The sequence below is a fragment of the Ambystoma mexicanum genome, chromosome 7p, assembly GCF_040938575.1.
Source record: "Ambystoma mexicanum isolate Mex_15411 chromosome 7p, UKY_AmexF1_1, whole genome shotgun sequence".
Lineage (NCBI taxonomy): Eukaryota > Metazoa > Chordata > Amphibia > Caudata > Ambystomatidae > Ambystoma > Ambystoma mexicanum.
Window position 1 is genome coordinate 225,730,277 of NC_090939.1, and position 20,587 is coordinate 225,750,863.

A 20,587-nucleotide genomic window follows, 5' to 3' on the forward strand; every position below is an offset into this window, starting at 1 on the left:
CATAAAAAAGCTACATTCCAGAAATCAAGTGCACGTCAAAAGATTATTCGCACAAGCTGTAGGCTTTGATAGCTTTTATTGGACTAACTGGAAAAACCTGCATTTTGTGTGAGTTTAAAAGTGGACTAACATGGCGCGTAACTTTTCTTTGCACTTTGTAATTCTGAAAGACAGCAAATGCCTTCGGACATGAGTGTGCTTTGGTCAAAACACAGATATATGCTTCTGAGAACGCCATTTTTCCGCTTCTAACTCATGGCATTCGTTTATAACTACACCAGGTGCCGCGTCGTGATATCTGTAAGCCACAGCCTAAACGTGATTTCAATTTACAATCCACCAAGTCGTCAAATGTAGTCTTGCCTTCACAATTTCAGCATGCATTTCTATGGAGAACACTCGCATGCACAGATTTTAATGTGAGACTATTTGCACATTTGTTGGCCATTTGGAAAACCTAGCTAGATTTTGATATTTGGGGGCTCAGCGAGTACAGTCCTAATATGGCTGTACCCACTCTTTAGGATGTTGCATCAATAACACCAGCAGCATCAAGTCATCAAACTCAGTGGAGAAAGGTGCAAGGAACTCAGGTTGGCCACAGTAAATACAGACAAAAGTTATCACCATTTTTTTAAATTTAAAATGATATAGTTTATATATAAACTTTTCATTTCATACATCTTTCTTTCGATAGTAATCTGATCTGTTTCGAGTCTTAGTTGTCTTTCGTGGTTCTCAGGTTACGGATCGTCTGCACTGCCTCTCTCTGGTGCTTCTTTCATTATTTTTTCCCAGAATGAGATTATGATGAATGTCAGTTTATCATGTCCTAGCAGTATTTGTGCCCAACGTTCTTCTGGAGAGTGGGCTTCTTTACAAGTGGAAAAGTAGGTTCTACATAATGTTCTTTGTGGCTGTAGTACCGGACATACCATGATGATGTGGTATATTGTTTCTAAGGTTCCTTTCTGATCACAGAATCTGCAATGGGTCATTCCTTTGTTCTGCTTTTTGATTGTCGCCAGTCTTGCTCTGGTGCGCAGTAGTTTCAGACGCAACCTCATATAGAGTGATCTTATTCTCGTATCTGGAAATATCTCAAGTACGTTGGTAGTTGTGCTATTGCCCTTGTGTCAAGTGAGCAATTTAGATTTTCTTTGTAGGTATTTTTTTCTATAAGTGTTTTGCACCAGTCGTTAATTCTCAGTTTTTTCTTTGCATTTTGGGGCCGCTGTAGCAACATCTCCGCTGAGATATCTTCTTGGTCCAGATATTGCTTCTGTTCTTCCATCCATTTGATTAGGGTGGTGGCTGAGGTTGGATTCAGGGTTGTTCCCATTATTTCTAATGCAGGGATTTTATCTTCAATCTTTATCTTTCGATATAGGCATATTTTTTTCCAGCACACTATCAAGCTTATGGATTGTAACGCCAGCTCAAAACATATGCAGGGTATTGGTAAACTCATGGCTAGGTTTAGTATTTGCCTTCAGAATGTTGCTTCCAATTTAGCCCAGATTGCTGGGTCCAGTTTTACCAAGGATTCTGCTCTGTATACTAGTGTTGGGATGACTTTGGTTTTGTAGAAGGTGGTTATTGGCACAAACGAGAATTTCCCGTACTTTTTGTGTAGTATATCTCCTTGTCTTGCAAGCGCAAGGGCTTTCTTTTGGAGCATCTCGGCCCATGATGGTGTTTCTTCTTTTGTTTGATTTATCGTAATTCCCAGGTATTTAAAGGATTCTACTACCTTTAGTCGTTGATCATTGAGTCTTATAATTGGGCTCCTGTCTTTGGGTTTCAGCTTCCTAATGGCCATTATTTTAGTTTTTTCGATGTTTATTTTAAGCTTGTTGTTGGCCATGTATGTTGTGAGTCGGTCCATGCTGCGTTGTAGCCTCTTGGAGTTTTGTCCAGTAGTAGTATATCATCGGCATACATCATTACGGCAATGGTGTGGAATTTACTTTGGGTGGATTAGTTTCGGGGTCACTCTTTTCTTGCTCTATTTCTGCTGTGAACAGGTTAAATAAGGTCGCTGCCAGGGGGTATCCTTGTTTTAGACCATTCGAGGTTTCTATCTCGATTGTGTGTATTACTTCAGTGGTCACTTTTACTCTTATGGTGGTGTCAGAGTACAGCAGTTTGATCGGTTGCAGGATGTAGTCTGGACAGTTCCATTTTTCAAGCTTGTTCCATAGGAGTTGCCGGGCCGGTTTATGGTGTCAAACGCTAGGTGAAGGTCTACGAACACCATCCAGACTGTTGTTTTTGTCATCATGGCTTCTTGTTTTACTAGGTTAAGTAGGAAGTGATTTATTTCTGTGCCTACTTTCCACGTGAATCCTGTTTCCCTCTTAGCAAATCGATTTTCCTCCATTGCCCATGTCGTTAGATGTTGCAGCAGAATTGTGGCAAAGATTTTCCCCAAAGCGTCTAGGAGGGCTATTGGTCTATAATAAGCTGGATTTTCTTTTGGCCCTTGTTTATATATTGGTATGAGCGTGGCGGACGTCCAGATTGATGGCATTACATTGTACTCATTTATTATGATTATAAGTTCAATCATCAGTGTTGCCCAGTGGTTACGGTCCTTTCTTATTACTTCATTTGATAGCCCATCAGGCCCAGGCGCCTGTGATGTGTTTAGCTTGGAGATTATTTGGATGACGTCCTCCTTGGTGCAGGCTATGGACCACTTAATGATATTTAAAGTTTTGTCAGGCAGTGTCGTGTCCCTCTTTCCGTAGCGTTTAGAGAAGTACTTTATCCAGTGCCTTTCAAGCACATTTTGTACCAGATGGTGTTGTGCCGAGTATGCTGAATTTAAGAGTGCCCACAGGTCTCTGGTGTTCCGATTCTTGAGGGCGTCAAGGATATGTTCTGCATCTGCCTGAAGTAATGCGCTTTGGTGTGTCCTTAGCCAGTTTCGATATATGTTTTTTTCTTTTTGTATTGTTTGCTTGGAGTTTATGGTGTTGGATTTCTTTAGGAGCTTACATTTTTTCCTTAATGCTTTTTTTTCTCTGATTAAGGGATCGTAGAGATGTTTATGCACGTTTTTGTCGTCACACTTGGCTTCATTGTTCTCTGATATGGGATCAGGAGCCATCCATAATTAAGCTTTTCGATCGGCGGTTTCTCTGTCGCCAGAAAGGTTCCTATTATATCTTCTGTCTGAGTTGAATTGATTCTTAGCCGTGTTTTTTGCATGTTAAGTAACACTGGTGGAAGATATTTTTTCTGTCTTTGTGAACCGTGCATCGGCCATGTCAGGGTTAATATGCTGTGATCGCTATAGGTGGTATGTAATATTTCCATCCTTTTTTGGGCCTGGTGGATCCCTGATGAGGTGAAGATATAGTCCAGGATAGACTCAGCTGATTGTTGTTTCCACGTTGGGATCATTTTGTTATCTTTTTGGTTATGGTATATTCCTGTATTCATCAGGGATCTCATCTCCATTTCTTTGGTCGGTAAAAGGGTGGAATTTATGGCTTTCCCTTGTTGGTCCATTAAATGGAGGTTCAGGTCACCACATATCACTATTTCGATGGAGGTGTATTTGGTGATTAAGCGGTCAAGTTCGGTCATAAGTTTATCAATGAATGTTGTTTCATTGATGGCCACAGGGTTCCAGTAGAGATTGACGATGAGTAGAGTTGAGTGGTCACGTATATTCTCCTTGTGGGGCCCATGTAGTGTTTCTTTCTGCAGTAAACCATACTGTATTCAGGGGGTTATGTTTTTATGTTCCAGCAGTGTCCATGGTGAGTCAATTTTTATGAGCATCAGTTGCCCTGCTGACGGTTTTCCTTTTTGGTGGATTACTGCTGGGTTGTGGATGACTATATATCCTTTGCGTGCTGGTGGTTGTGCCATCCACGTTTCCTGTAGGCATATGATGTGGCCATCGGATAGTGTTTTGTGTGTCTGCTCAAGAAGATGTTCAAACCCCCTAGTGTTCCATGAGACCAATTTCACCTCATCCAATAAACAATGTTTATTGAACAATACGTGTCAGGTGGAAAAAAACGCCTAAACTAAACCGAAATCTAAGCTGGGAGAAAGCGTTGACTATCAAATTAAAAATAAGGCAGTCCTAGTGACGTTGTGTTAAATAAAAAGGGCATACTACATATTGCCAAACCTTAGAACTAATACAAAAAAGGGCGTGGGATGGTTTTCAAAAAACAAAAGAAGTGTTGTTCATAAATAATATGTCGGGATGCAGTAGCCTGGGATTATCTTCCCCATTTTTTGTGCATGGGGTAAGATGGGAGCTTGGAGCACAGCACACACTTAAGCTTTCCCACCACGACTTAACAATTCCAATTGCAGCAATCAGGACTGTCAATGACCAAGTCTCGTTCCTCTTGAAAGTCTCTTGCCTTCGAGTGCCTGATGTATTCACTAACAAAACAAACACACAAAAGGGTTATTTTCTGTAGTTTGCATTGCGTGATGACTTCACCCCTGGGTCCCCCTCTTCTGCGCGCTGGCCCTTTACTCGTAAGTCTTAATGTCTTTTAAACAGTTCCAGTGGACATCCCTCTGCTGGGTTCACCTTTGTTTGCACACTGGTTCTTGGGACTTTAGACTTTGCCACCTTCTCATCAACAACCCTCTTCCGGGTTCACTCTTGCCAACTTCACATTCACTTTTACTTTCCATGTTTACGGCATTCACTTCCCTTGGTTTCTCTTATGGTGGGATTCACTTCCCTTGCTTTCTTCTGAGTTCTTAGGTCAAAGGCTTTCGACTGTACAGGGATTTTGCTTGATCTCCTGTATGACCACTTTGACCTAACTTGGCGGCTCCCCTGTGGCCATCTGGTATCGATAGTTTCATTCAGACGGGGCTTGACCAGGGTTTCTCGGAGCAGGAGCCATGTGGTGCCAGTCCCTTTCTGCAGCTGATCTCCCCTTCACAATTTCACAGTTCTTTAGTACTTCTCTCACTTTGCAACTTTGCGACTTCATTCCCCACAGCCCCGTTCTTATCAGCTCTTCCCTCAACTCCCCGGCTGTGATGAACCGCCTGGCTCTCCTCATGACTGGAGTCAAGGCCGGTACCATGGTAGCAGGAGTTTCCTTCATTCCTGCTTATCAGCGTCGATATGCTCTGTGTACCATTGACATCTGCTGCAACACACTTGTGCCATTGTCCTGAGTCTTCCAATTCACGATGTGTCGAACAGGGCAAGGTCGTATCTCTCCTTGTCAGCCTCTCGATATCTGCTGCCTTTCTCCTCCTCTTGAACTGCTGGGCCTGGATAACCGCCTCGTCGTGCGGTCTGCCTTGCACATACTGTGCTCTGTCACTCCACCTTTTATCCCTGTGGAGATGGGGAAGGGGCAGTCAGGTGTGTCTGATCAATTGCCTGACTGTGCCTGACCCTTGTATTGGGACATGTGTTAGTCCATTCTCTGGTGTGTCGTGCGAAAGTATTCTTGTAGGAAAGGGAGGGGGCAGTGGTTTTGAATGTCCTACGTGGTAGGATGGGGAAAAGGTGTTGAAAGAAGCGGGATGCCGCATCTCACCCGTCAGTGTCCCAATCCCACTCCCGAGGGCCCCCCCATCCAGGTGAGTCTCCCTCACTGGTCCACCCCCAGGAACTGGATCCAAAAGCAATGGCTGTGTCCGACCACCTGGATGACAGATCCCTGTGGACTAGATAGGGAGACACCTTTAGGTCGCTCACAAGGGGCAGAAACATGACATGTCCTTTGACACCAATGAAAACATAGGATGTAAGGGCGGGGAGGTTAGTTCAGGGGCAGATGTGTTTATCTTGGAAGCAAGACAATGCAGAGCAACAGATGTTTGAATACCGGTCCCACGTTTAAAAACTGTTATTAAGTGCTGTGAAGAAACCTTAGATGTCTTCTCTTCTCCCCGAGGTGAAGCCCCTTCCCATCAGGCAAAGGAGGTGAGGCCACTAAGCGATAGTCCCCCTGGGGGTGCTACTCAGCATGAGGATCTCATGGGGGGAGACTCCCCATCTAGAGACAAGGACGACCATCTAGGGAGAATGTGGTACAACCCTCACGCAACACCCTAGACACCTCTCTACTGTGTAGAGCCTAATACCTTACCCAACACTACCATGTATCTCTGCAAACCTGAAGATTTAACAAGTACTGGTAGTAGATTCAGATGATAGCCAGTCATAATGTCGAATGCAAAAAGTCAAATCCAAAAATGTAAAAAAAATAAAAATGTTGAAAAAAAAACTCGAATGTGTTTTTTTAATTTGTATGTTTTTTTGGCTTTAGCTAGTAAAAATAAACAGGGGGCTGTGGGGAACCCCCCCATTAAAAAATTCTTTAAAAAAAACACATTCAAATTATTTATTTTCCGACTTTTTTGCATTCAACTTTTTTGAATTTGACTTATTCACTATAAACCGATTCAGATATCACTGCAGTGCCTGGAGAACTGACAAAACTAAAAGCACTCGCCACCACCATTGTTTCCGGACCCGGTGATCTCGAGTTCTGCAGGCGGGAGGTGTCATTCCCGCCAGGCAGACGTGGAAACACCGGCACCTTCACGATGGGACTCAATGGGAATGGGGATTTACCGAATTCTGCCCTCCGGAATTCCCGGGTCACCGGGGTCGTAATGCCCTGGTAAATCCAGGAATCACGGAGGCGGAATGGTAATAAGAGTCCGGCGGTAACCTGCTAGAATTTCAGGGACGGTTACTGCCAGACTCGTAATGAGGTCCAATGTGTCTCACAAACAGCATGAGGGTGACCTTGGAGCCAGTAACAATAAGGACTGACGTTACGCAAGGGATGGACAATTCCTATAATAAGGACATTAAAGAAGGACTCAGCACCGCAGAAGTCAGGAGTTTCCAATAGCTACCCGGGAGATTCAAATCGGGAGAAGGGAGCAAAAGCACGAGACGTCGCTGATGCCGAAGCAGAAGAGGAGCCAGCGGGAGTCTGGCTTTTATTGGGATTACGAATGGACTGGCTGTCCCACACCTGGTATGAAGTGGCCCACTGGGTCCAAGCCAGGACTGTTCCAGAGAACGTAGCAGAAACAGTGAAACGTCGCGGACACGGAAACAGCAGGGCTTGAGGAGACACTGGGGAGGAAAGCCGGTTGGCATAAGAGAGGACCGGAGAGGCTGGCAAGAAGAACCACGAACCCGGAAAGAGCCAGTGACATGTCCCATTTGGAAATCAGGCAATGGAGAACCCGGGGGACACGGCAGGGTGGAGTGGAGAGCCAAGCATAGCCTCAGGGGTAAAATCCCTCACAGTGGGAGCACAGATACCACTGACCACCAGAGAAGGGTCTGGGACCCCCAGGGAAACCCAGAGAGAATCAGAGGGAGTCTCCCTCATGATGGGGGTCAAGTAAAGCCACTGACCACCAGGGAGGGGTGGTACAGACAGAAACATAACACAAGTCATCTTCTTCGTGGCAGTACCTGGCTGAGGAAGTGCAACCCAGGTCTGTCAAATCTAAGTAGTAGGAAGATACGGGTGTAGGACCCGCACCCACAAGGGAAGACCAATATAAATCCTCTTCCTCTGCGCAGTACCTGGCAGGAGAGTGAACCAGGTTTATCAGAACAAATTAGTTGAAGGTCGAACTGCGAAGGCAAATATATAGTAAGCCAGGGGAAGGGAGACATTTCCCCTGGTGTTGTGAACTGTGAAACCAAGTGTACAAAAAGGCCAGGGAAAGAGAGACATGTTCCCAGGTGTTGTGAACTGTGAAACAATGCCAAGAAAGAGCCTGAGAAAGGCCAGGGGAACGGAGACATTCCCCTGGGTGTGAACTGTGAGAGCTAAGCCAAGAAACACTGGGAGAAGAGAGTCCTTCTCCTGGTAGCTGAGCTCACAAGGAGGATCAAACCAGTGATCCAGGGGAAGGGAGCCATTCACCCTGGGATAAAGAAATAGTTTGCTGTGAGGGATCAGCAATCCTGTTTGTGAAGTACTGAAACAGGGGAAGGGAGTCATTTTCCCACGTGAGGGACTTACAACCAGAACTGTGCATTCGGACCAGGAGGCGGAGGGAGTCATCCTCAGGACCAAGGACATTGACGCCACCTTTGAAGTCAGTTATAAGTTTAAGGGACAGTGATAGGAATGTTTTGGCACAGGACGGTAGACTCTTTAAGTTAAGATATCCTGACAGAACTATAAGCACTTTAATTTAGGCAGTGAAACCCCTCGAAGACTTAGGGAAAGATAGGTTTTGTCTTTATTGTTATACTGAATAAAGGTCTATAGCTATCACCAAGTCACCTCCTTCTGCACCCTAACAGTGTGTTACACAAGATTATTATTTTTTTAATTTAAGGACACACACAAAACAAAAATGTGTTTACACCTTTAATACCTTTTAAAAATATGGTGACTGTGACTGACACACAGTTATGTCTGCATGGAGGAAAGGATGGGATTTAGAAAGCGCAACCCTATATGGGAAGAGATGTAGCACTGCATATCAGGATACGCTTAGGGGGTTACAAATAAGATTTTAGGAACAGTAGAAGAGCTGGGGTTGACAGGCAGAGCAGGGGAGGTGGGAGCTCTGGGGGGACAGAATTAGGGTTCAGTGAGCAGTGAGAAATTGGAGGGACGTTCTTTGAAGAATATGGTATTCAGTTCCTTCCTGCTTCCTGAAGTATAGGACGGAGGGAGGCAATCTTATCGCTAACTTCTTCAAGAGACTGGTGGGTAGTAGAGAAAGCCCCTTTTCCTTTTTTCCCTCTCTTGCAGTTCTTTGTTTCCAGCCTGGCGATGTTGTGGTGGTACGCTGGCCTCCAATGATGGCCCTTTTGGGGTAGGACCAAGCCTGATTTGCAAGTCGCCCCGAGTGGGACGGGTATGCCCAGACGTGGGTCCCGATTCTGCCGGGCCTAGAGACCCAAGCTACTCCTCACTGATGACACCCAACAAGGCTGAAACATGTGTGGGGTTGCTTGTGGTCTCGTGCAGAAGGGATGTGACCTAGCAGTTCGGGCTGGACTGCCCCTTTTGGGGTGGGACCAAGCCTGATTTGCGTATGGTTTTTCCCCTTCTGTAATAGCTTGGCAGGATGAAAAATGATGGTCTGGAGGCTTGCCCAGAGCTTTGCCGGTGATTATGATTAATTCAAAACTTTCCAGCCATCCCCTTTCTGTTTTGCTCCAATGATGGTCAGGCATAGTGGTGTTTTGTTTGTGACTTGCACATGGTGTTTATGTGTGACTATCTCAAATGCATATATGTATGAGGAGTATTATGCATGTGTATGAATGTGGAGGAATGTGGTGTGTGAAAAGAACAGATGAATTGAGTGATAAGTAAGAAGAATCACATAGGTTAATCAATTGGGAGGCCATTTTGCAATGAGGAGAGTGAAAAATGAAAGCATAAAAGCAAGGCATAATGCCTTTAAGTTTTCATTTTGCACTGAACTCATTTTCATGCCTTTCCAAGGTAAAGGAGGGGCGCAAAACATATTTTGCATCACTTCTTTGCTTTTGTCCTCCATCTTGGAAGAGCACCACGTTTTACGCCTTCATATGTTTTTCATGCAGGCGTTAAACCAATGGATTCCTATGGAATCTGCCTGGCATTTGCATCTGCTAATGAGAAGGTGGATTCCATAGAAATCCATTAGTAAACCACTGTTTTTCTCAGTTGTACTAGCCCATGTTCACTTATCCTGGGACTGCAAACCGCATGATTCCCCCCCAACCCCACATCAGTACATGAAGAGTTGCATGACCAATGAAGTATTTTCTACCGAGAAAGGTATTCGACTGAAGAACGGATGCACTGAGCCTTCAACTAACTTTGGTCAATTATATAAAGGCAGTTGATTAATTTAGTATACGTAATATGGATCAATGTGCATGTACTCTTTGCCTCTTTGCATATACTGTGAAGGCATCACAAAGTAAACACAGACAGCAGAATACAGTTTTGGCTATAAACTTTTATTAAATAAAAAGGAGGGCTCGAAAAAGGCCTAACTTGCCCTATGCTAAGGTGGGATTTCTCTACCTAAATTAAACTAATGCTAGTCTGTGTCAGGAAGTCCAAAGCACATGCCTGTCTGTGTCCAAAACCTATACTTTCCCTCACACCTAATTGTATACAATGTGTAGAGATGTCTGCCTCAAAATGAGAAGTGTTCAAATAAAGGTTCAGAGCTTCTTCCTGCTCTTGGTTGGAAAATGATTTCCCTACTCCAGGATTCAAATAGTCAAGTTACAAAAAAAGAAGGGTTCCCTTCCCCAAGCTTTCAAGTCTCTCAACTTTCAAAAACAACACAATTCATTGGGATGCTTCCCAGCTCTTCTGGCTTGGTTACCTTTCATAATTTCATATAGTTGAGTTTCTTAATGTTAGATCACAGAGGTTTTCCTTTAGATTCAGTTACAAGCTTGGCAGTGATTTAAGGGGCTTTTCCTTCGGCGGGTGTACTTGGTCTAGGCGCAGTTGTCAGACCTCACGGTCCACCCATTACAGGTCATGCAAAAACACACCTTGCTTGCTTCTTCCTCATATGCACGTTGCCACTGTTCCAGTTTCACAGTGGTACTTGACTTATTCTCATTTCACATCCTCCCGATGCTTTATCACTGTCGATGCTTTATCACTGTTTGGTTTGCCACCATTCACTTGTTGCACTTTCAGATATTCCCATGGCTCTTGCCACTGCTTTGTCTCTCAAATTACACAGTTCCTTATATTCATATGGCGCTTGCCAATGATCGATCTCTGTGGTTACAAAGTTCCTTTTTATCAGGTAATTGCACCATTCATTCAAATCAGTAACATCGTATAAATCAACCCACAAATCCCCAGTATACTCTCCTGCTGGGAAATTGTACACTTGTTCACAGAGGTAGTTACAAATTCAATTATTCTGGTTTTCTCTGGTCCTCTCTTGGCATTGAAAACGCTAGCTGAAAACTAACATATTTTCATTTAATTCACCTCTGTATTTTGCTCAGCTCCAGGTCAGCCTTTCTTTCCTTTCTTTTATAGTTCAGTATCCACCACAAACCTCTTACTAGGTTCTCGTTGCAGTTTTGTGTCTTTGTGATTATAAAAAGTATTTAACAATTTGCATGAATTCAAACTTGACTGGCATTTATATCCCCTAAACAGTCTCTCACTCACTTGTGAGCGACCCGACCTACAGCAACCACACGGTCTACACCTCAGTGTCTTGGAGCTACTCAGGCTTCTCTTACTTACAGAGTACTCTGTCTTCCGGTGCTCTTCTCTGCGCAGGCAGGCTCGATATGACTGTCGCTTCTCCTGGCTCGGCATGCATCTTCTCCCGGTCCTCTGCTGCCTCAGCTGTATGGAGAGAGAGTTCCTATGACTTTCTGAGGTATGTAGACAAGCTCTGCTGCCAGAGACCTCTGAAATGCTCCCACCACGATCCGCTTCCGCTGCACCAACTCTGCAGCTCGTAGGCACTTCGGGTATGCGTCTCTCTTGCTTCACCTCCAGCTTCTCCCGTAAGTGTTCCACGGATGATCTCATTGGCTTCAAATGAGCGGGCCATTTATACTGTGCCCTTGGCTTCAGGTGTAGGCAATGTTCATTAATTAAACAATCTCGGTACTAGGCATCCCTCTTCCTCATCCCAGTGCCACAGTGGTGTCTGTGTGTGTAAGAATCAATAAAGAGAGGATGTATGTTTCTGGCGTGTCTCTTCCTCGTCCCAGTACCTGACTGGTGTTCAATGGGAGATGATTTACTGGAAGGATAGGGGACTGATTATACCCTACAAAGGCCTGGGCGACATCTGACTAATTATAAAGGGGAAGTCTCACCTAAGGTTGCCTCATCCCCACTCCTCAAGTCTCCTCCACCCAGGTGATCCTCTCTCTCATATTCACCCCCTGGGCCAGGATCCAATAGCGACAGCGTTTCTCTAGCCAACTGGGACGAGGATATATGGGGGAAAGAAGTGAGGAAGCCCTCAGGGTAGAACGATTTCTATGGGATAATCACTGATCTAAAGATTCCCCGTGTCCTATCTATCAAGAGAAAAAGATGAACACTGATAGTTCTAGGTAGTGAGGAACTTTCTGACACTTCAAATTGACTTTTATTATTAGGCAGGTATTGTCTAAGAGGTTGAGCTCTCTCTTATTACCGAGCTTTAGATTTAACTTTCACTTATTACAGAGCTTGAGTTTGAACTCACTCTTATTACAGGGCTTGAGTTTGTACTCCCCCTCATTACAGAGCTTGAGTTTAAACTCCCCCTTATTGCAAAGCTTGAGCTCTCCCTTTTAACAGAGCTGGAGTTTGATCTCTCCCTTTTAACAGAGCTGGAGTTTGATCTCTCCCTTATTACAAAGCTTGAGTTTGAACTCCCTCTCATTACAGAGCTTGAGTTTGAAGTTTACCTTATTACAGAGCTTGCGTTTGATCTCTCCCTTTTTACAGAGCTTGAGTTTGAACTCCCTCTCATTACAGAGCTTGAGTTTGAAGTTTACCTTATTACAGAGCTTGCGTTTGATCTCTCCCTTTTTACAGAGCTTGAGTTTGAACTCCCCCTTATTGCAAAGTTTGAGTTTGAGCTCTCCCTTTTAACAGAGCTGGAGTCTGATCTCTGCCTTATTACAGAGTTGTGTTTGAGCTCCCCCTCATTATAGAGCTTGAGTTTGAACTCCCCCTCATTGCAGTTCTTGAGTTTGAACTCCCTCTCATTACAGAGCTTGAGTTTGAACTTTACCTTATTACAGAGCTGGAGTTTGATCTCTCCCTTAAAACAGAGCTTGAGTTTGAACTCACCCTCATTACAGTTCTTGAGTTTGAACTCCCTCTCATTACAGAGCTGGAGTTTGAACTTTACCTTATTACAGAGCTGGAGTTTGATCTCTCCCTTACAACAGAGCTTGAGTTTGAACTCACCCTCATTACAGTTCTTGTGTTTGAACTCCCCCTCATTACAGTTCTTGAGTTTGAACTCCCTCTCATTACAGAGCTGGAGTTTCAACTCCCTTCCATTACAGAGCATTAGTTTGAACTTAACCTTATTACAGAGCTTAGGTTTGAGCTCTCCCTCACCCGAGACAGAGAGACATACAATTCCTTCTCATGTATCTTCATACTCCTGTCCTTGGCTCAGAGACAGGGCCAGCTGTGTAGGAAGCATGACGGTCCTTCTGCCAGTGTCTGTATTGTGTTTCATTGAACATTGGCCATTTTCTTGCTGTAAGCTCTTTGGTTTTGTTTTGGTTGCTGAGTACCACTACCCTTCAGAAGCATCATCGTTTAGCCCCTCAGTCAAAAAGGTTCTGAGGTCTCGGGGAAATGTCTCGATTCTTCAGAGCTACTCTCCTAAACAATTACTCCGGTGCGTCTCTATTTCTCTTCGATTTCCCTTTCTCTTCGCACAGTTTGGGCTTTGTCATCTAAAGAACACTGTAAAAAGGCAACAGTATAGCTGATCTCATAAATTGGAATGCATAATTTCTTAAAAGCCACTACCTCCCTAGCATGGTGCACACATACAAATCGAATGTGCACCTTCTTAGCACTTCCTTACCTGACCCTCGCAACCGAGGCCCTGTAATAGGGTCCCAGGTATGCGTAGCTCCCCGACATACACGCTTGCTATGTTCCCGCTCAGCCAGCGTAGGTGCGCGTACGACTTTATGGGTGCAACTCTAAAGTATCAAGTACTGGTACTAGAAGCCATAGGCCTTAATGCGAGAGTGCATGTTTACGACTTTCTTTCTCCACCTAATGCACCAATCCGCGGGGGGGGGCACGGGGGCTACACACTTTCATGTTTCAGTACAATGAGGGCATGTGCACACATCGAGAATGCCACACTTGAATTAAGGTCAGTGCAAGGATATTAAGACCCCCTTTTAGTATAAACTAAATTGGACATCCATAACACTGGCAGGCTGCCTCTTGCAATGTCACATGTGTAGCTGTTAACCTGGTTGCACATCTCAAACCAAAGAGACACAATTCACTTTTGATTTTGTGTGTGATCGTTCTCATTTAGCGCATAACGCATTTGTGCATTGATTGAAACAGAGCTGCCTTTACAAAGACAAATGCTAATATTCTGCCTATGACCAATGCCTTTCCTAGCTGTCTATTGGTTAAGGAAAGCCATATGACCACTAACCATCTATATTTCAAGCAAAAGAATCAAGGGTCTTATTTTACCAAAAGGACAGAAGCATGCCAAGTATCCAGAGAGTAGCGCCATGTAATCAATACCCTGTTGCTTGTCTCAGTTGGAGCCCTATTGTTCTTCACAATCTTTAACAAAGAATTGAATGCACTATAAAACCTCACTTAATACTGAGCAATAGCATAGCAATGTACACCCCATTATAAAGCAATGATGCAACACGAATGGCAGAGAAGCCTGCAGAATGTGGCGAGGAGCTCCTGTGCTTTCTCATAAACACCAAAATACATTGGATGGAAGTCTTTAAATTAATCATAAACACTGGGAATTCCTATGAGCAGCTTCCATTCCAGCTTTTCTTATCCTTGTGCAACAAATAAGAGCAGTCCAACCCGAACTGCTTGACCATATCCCCCTCACAAGCCACCTGGAGGAGTACACCTTGGGCGAACTGAGTAGTCGGGCCCTCCTGGGTCTACAAGGCCCACGTCAGATCCCTCTCCCACTGTGACATGCCCTATTGCACTGTCTGATCAGGGTTTATAGTCATTACATCGAAAACAATAATGTCGAAAGTCAAAAAATAGAAAAAAAAATGTAGGAAAAAAAAGTCGAATTTCTTTTTCATTACGTTTTTTATTTGAAATGGGGGGGTTCCCCCCGAATCCCCCTTTTTCCCCCCCCAGCCCCTCTTTTTTCTATTTTTTTTATTTTACCCCTTTTTTTTACTTATTAAACCCAAAAAATAAAACATTTGACTTTTTTTTTCTACATTTTGTTTTCGACATTTTTGTCTTTCGACTTTATTTTTTCGACTTTTTGACTGCACACCTCTGATCAGACTATCTGATTGCTGTTAGCAGTCATACTGCTATGAAAAAAGTTCAAGTGTGACTTCGAAAAATGGAATACAATGGACGCACCGTGCGGTTGAATGCCTTACCTGTGGGTACGGAGTTGTTCTTGGCTTTGTTTTCCCTTTGTTGCTTTTGGGCTTGGCTGGTTTCCGGGCTTCCTGTGAGGTAGGGATGGACGATCTGCATGAATACGGTGACTTGGAGACTGTGACCTGTTCCAGCGAAAGCTGAAGCTCCTTGTACTCGATGTCTCTACAAAGAAGTGGGGGCAAAGCATACTTTTTACTACTCTTGTTTACAGAGATCATGCTATAGACGTCCAGCTTAGTGATGCTATTAGTTTGGAGTTGTTTAAAATAAACACATTTTAAATAATGAAACTGTATATCTTTAGAAAATATGTTGAAAAGAAATTATCATCCCATTATTTGTAAAATATGTTGTGCATTTCCTTTAATAATATCCCTAAATTCCAAATATGGCTAACTTTACTGCGTGTTCTTTTAATTGTGAATAAGTCAATTGAAAATAAAAAAAAAATGACAAAGCTAATATTTTTCTTTTATCACCGCTATATGATTAGCGGTTTGTTTTCAGCTAAGAACACTTTTGGAAGTTGGTTTTGCTTCATTTTGAATAAAAAAGCGCTATCTGTTTTATGTGATGTTTTCTATTTTTATTGATTTATGCACTGCATTTTATTCTTTAGTTAGTCATTTATTTGGTTTAATACATTGTTTTGTTCAAACATTTGGTGATGTTTTTTATTTCTTAGTTCAAAAATGGTATTTCAATGCTGCTGTGAGTACATATAGGCTTGAGTAATAAAGTTTGTCTGAAACTGATATCACCCACCTGCAGGGTATTTGGCATTCGATTTTGTATATAACACTTTTAAGATGTTAAGTTTTAAATATATGATATGAATTCACTTCTTTTGAAAAATAGGCTGAACGGGCGCACATGTCTTATTGTCTAATAAGCAACCTATTAGAATCGTATAAGATCTTACATAAATCCTACTACAAACCTATACGATATTATAATATTTCAATAAGTATTTGGGTGTCGTATACGTTCTTATAATTATTTTTTGTAATAACACTAGTTTTTTCAGAAGTTCTTATAAGCTACTCATAAGAATCCCATAGCAGATTGTTCACTTGGAAGGATACTAGCCCACACCCACTGTAATAGTTTATTTCAAGAAGAAACAAACATTACATCTTTGTTTCAACACGAAAAACATGAATACTTCAAAAATCTATTTACTGCAGGTTTTAGTGCTTTACTAGTATTTGTTATATGAAAAAAGGGGTACCCAGCAAGAATAGTTTGCAAAAGCTAATAAACAAGCTTGGTATATGAACTACCTCCTTAATCCAAAAAGAAAACTACCTACAGGTTAATTTGTGTTATGGCCTATTAAAAGAAATAGTCTATGCAAATCTATAGTCCTCAACATGCATTAGTAAGATTGTACAGAGAACCAGGCGATCCCTCCATTAAGACATTATGGGGACTGCCACCAGTACCAGGCGTTTACAAGTGTGGTTTATCACACGTAACTTAAATTGCCCATGCAAACTTCTGTTTGTTGAGTAAAAATAAACACAGATCGAGAATATGTTTGAGCGACATACTCACTAAGCTAGTGACTCACTTCCAAGAAGCAGGTTATTCTGAAGCTTCCATTAAATTAGACAGTTTGGAAAGAAACCGCTTCAAAGGGAGGTGAACGACATAAACAACTTGTTATGCCAAAAGCACAGTTGGGGACCTTGGCGCCAGATTCCATCAATGCAGATGTCAAAGATAAGGAAGAATTAGGTTTCTGAATGTCGGTGACAGGCTGTTCACCTTGGGGATGGAGTCCATCTGGCGCACTGTTCCACGGTCACGCACTTGAAAGATGGACCGGTGCCAGCTGATATTGCACACTGCACTTCCGTTGCCAGGTCCCAGAGTATGTCAATCAATTATGAAGTTTCTGAGATCTTGGGGGCAGCAACATTTCCTTCAAATTATCATAATGGGGTCCCTAAATGGTCTGTCCATCGACATGCCACACCCTGCCCCACGCCTATCCCCAAATTCCTGTTGCTTACACAGAATGTGCTGCCCCTGGCTTCAAGTACAATAACCCTGCGCAGGGGAGACGCGCTGGGCAATCTTAACGCGTTGAATGAGGGCCCATGGATCGCTACCTAAGATGTCTCAACAGATAAGTACATGGGCCACACTGGGATTGCCAGTATAGAGAGTTGCTTGTCATTTCACCTTTCACTCTACTTCTGCTAGTACTCATTCTGTAGGGTTTAATGTCAGAAATATAATTACTATTGTTAACAACAGCAAGGTTTTAGCCATTCTATGTGAAAACAATACATTCACTTGAATTATGTAAAGTCAAAACAAAATTGGTGGAATGCATGTATTACTAGACAGTACTGTTTTGCATTTAGAAAACACTGAAGATGCCTATTTCCCAAAATGTGACTTCAACACATATAAGCAATGTTCTTCGTTTTTATTAGATGGCTGAAGCAGATCTACAACAGTTTATATTTACAGAAGATTGAAGCAACTTCAATATGTATTTGTCTTTCTTGATATATATAAAAAATTGGTCAGGGCGATCCCAGACAGAACAACAATAAAAAACACAGCCCATTCAGTTGTCGTTTGTCAAAATTTGATTATTTTATGCGAATAATCAAAATTTGATTATTTTATGCGAATAACTTCATAAGTGAGACATGCCATGAGGACATATAGCGAACCTTACACATTCAAAACAAAGAAACAAACAGTTTCCACAATTCATACATTTGTTTCAATCGTCATGTGATTTTTTACACATATAAGCTTGTTTTTTTTAACAGCGTTCCAGAGAAACAATAAAGAGTTAAACATTAAGTATTTTCTGCCACATTGGCTTGAAAAGACAAACAAGAGTCAACACAATGGTGTTTCGGCCTATTGCATTTTGGAAAGCTTCAATCTACCGGCCTTCATCAGGACGTGAATCCTGCTGTAGATTCCTCACAGCCTGTGGTATGTATCTACAACAAATGAGAAAAGTGTCTGTGAGTGTTCTGTTTCCGGGACAACAATATGAAAGTGCTCAATGGGTAGCTAAAAAGCCAAACTCTGAGGAGATGGGAAACAAACTAACGTACCGTGCTGTAAAACAAGTTGCATGGAAAAATAAATGGTGTTTTTCAAAACGCAGTCAAAGTTCATGCGTGGGAATGTGGCAGAATAAATGCACGCCTGTGAATGGATACTGATCTGCTGTGGTTCTACTGTTCAGAAAGTTCAAATAAGGGTTGTGGTAAGAGGAACGTACCCTGCAATGGTGCAGTCCACATATAAGCTTAGTTATGCAGCCAAATTGATATGTGCTTGTAGGTAGAAGCACAAACAGAGGAAACATGTGTTGGTTGCCGTGGTCTGATTGTCTGTATAATAAAGCAACCAATGTGTGTGCAAAGGTAAGTAAAAGCTCTTACCCTGCATGCGCAGAGGAAATTGAATAGCTCCCTTGCGTGGTCACAGTCAGTTTAGCAAAACGGCATCTGTAACTGCATCATAGCTGTCACGAGTATGTGGCTGACATATGGAGAAAAGATATGACTGTGTGCGCTTCACCATTTGAGGGTGCTGAATGTTGCAGAAAGGACAACGTGTTGCCGCCGATCTCTAAAAAATATATAAACACAATTCTTATGTAGTCTCTATGTGATTTTACCTCTGTATGACTAGTAGTGGGGCTACCTCTGTATCTGTGCGAATCGAGGCACCTAAGTGAAGGATCGACTTATTGTTTTCCTAAGTGTCAGTTGCTATGCTAACTGACCAACTTTGGGCACGCGCGGTGCGTTGAGGCGTGGACAAAATCGGCCACCATCTTGGAATGGACTTGAAGGGAACAGTCTGCAGTCACTGGTCCTGACCAAATCTAAGGTTGGATTTCATAGAACATGTTTCTAAATCAATTAAATATCAATTTGTGTTCTCATTTTATATTTCTTCCTACATCGATCCAGGTTACAAACCTGGCACCCCAAATATACTATTGGAGCCGAGGGGCCATATATGTTAAATGGAGATGGATATATTGTTTTTAAGTGGCCCGATTTTGTGGGACGTATATCTGAAAATGAGCATTTGGTGCCACAATGTCAAAAGGACTTGTGGGAGTGTATGGTCTGGGGATCACAAAATGTAAACCAGTTGATGGGATGCTGGATGTATCTCGAATGTCGTTTTCCCATATGCATGTGATCAATAACAGTATCCCTACATGTGTTACCTCAGACTTGTAAAACTCGAAAAATGGGGGGGGGGGTCATGTTTTCTTATCACTGACATGGATCTAGGAGGCCCACTTTTCGAACATATGCTCTAAAGTGTTTAAATGACACAATGTCTGAGATCTATGTTCCCATATATGGTCAAACAATTTTTGGAACATAGTAGGTATACATAAATGAGCCTATACGGCACTGAAGGATTGACACACAGTGGGGATTGTTATATTTTAACTTATGTGTGTACCCTCAGGTTTGTTGTCGCAATGGTAGGGAATACAATTTCCTTTACTTGAAGAGGATTTTAAAAAAAAGGGGTTTTAAAGAACACAAGGTTTAGGGCATAGGGCATGGACATCAAGCGCATCAGTGTCTACAGAATCACGATGGTCTGCTTGTCCTTCTATTGAAAAAGAATTCCTCACAATTCGAAAGACCACTTCATCTATTGAGTAGACCATTCCACTCAATTGCAACATTTAGGTCATGGCGGACACTATCCAGTTTGTAGATCCGTCTCTGCTCAAGATCTCTTAAGCATTTGTCCGAGTCTCTGTCTCTCACATTGGGTCTAATAATTTGTAACACAAACCAGAACAGGTCTTTGTCTGTGTGTTGTAAATGCTTGTAGTGGTCTATCAAAGATTTGTCTGGCACCAAATTCCGTATGCAGGACCCATGTTCTGAGATTCTTTCTTTCACAGGTCTGGTTGTTTTACCAACATAAACTAAGTTGCACAGACATTGAATTAAATAAAAACAAATACATACAAAGATGATTTTTGTATACACTTGAATACACAAATATCAAACCGGCAAGTTGTCATAATTCAGTAATTCTGTTTTACTTCTACTTGCCATGTCTGGCAATTCCCATTAGGATACCCTGCTCAACTTCCTATATCGGCAAAAAGGGAGCCAAACATATGCTAATGTTGGAAAAAAACTAGACTTGCATAATAGTCTGGCATTTAAGGGGTTAAAGAAATGCTGACAATGTGAACATCACCAACATTGAGATCATCACCTACATATCAATGGACGCAATTCTTCGTTGTATTCAAAAGATAACAAACGAGTGATTTGTTGTTTGCGAAATGGAAATTCCAAGCTCTAGTGTCCATTGTCTACTGGTCTTTTGTTTTTATGCTCCACTATTCGTACATTGCAAATGGTCTTCCTAGGTCGGTTTATACATTTAAAAGTAGCATCATTCTGTGACACATATGGTTATATCTTCAAACCGCTAGACAATAAATACAG

At 42.5% G+C, this 20,587-nt stretch overlaps 1 protein-coding gene across 1 annotated transcript in view; it reads right to left on the reverse strand.

Annotated features, from left to right (window-relative positions):
- SIM2 (SIM bHLH transcription factor 2) overlaps positions 1–20,587 on the reverse strand; it is a 465,003-nt gene that overhangs the window by 25,157 nt on the left and 419,259 nt on the right. Inside the window, exon 9 of the mRNA XM_069636111.1 lies at positions 15,095–15,260. Coding sequence (XP_069492212.1) covers positions 15,095–15,260 — 166 coding nt within the window. The remainder of the gene's footprint in view (positions 1–15,094; positions 15,261–20,587) is intronic.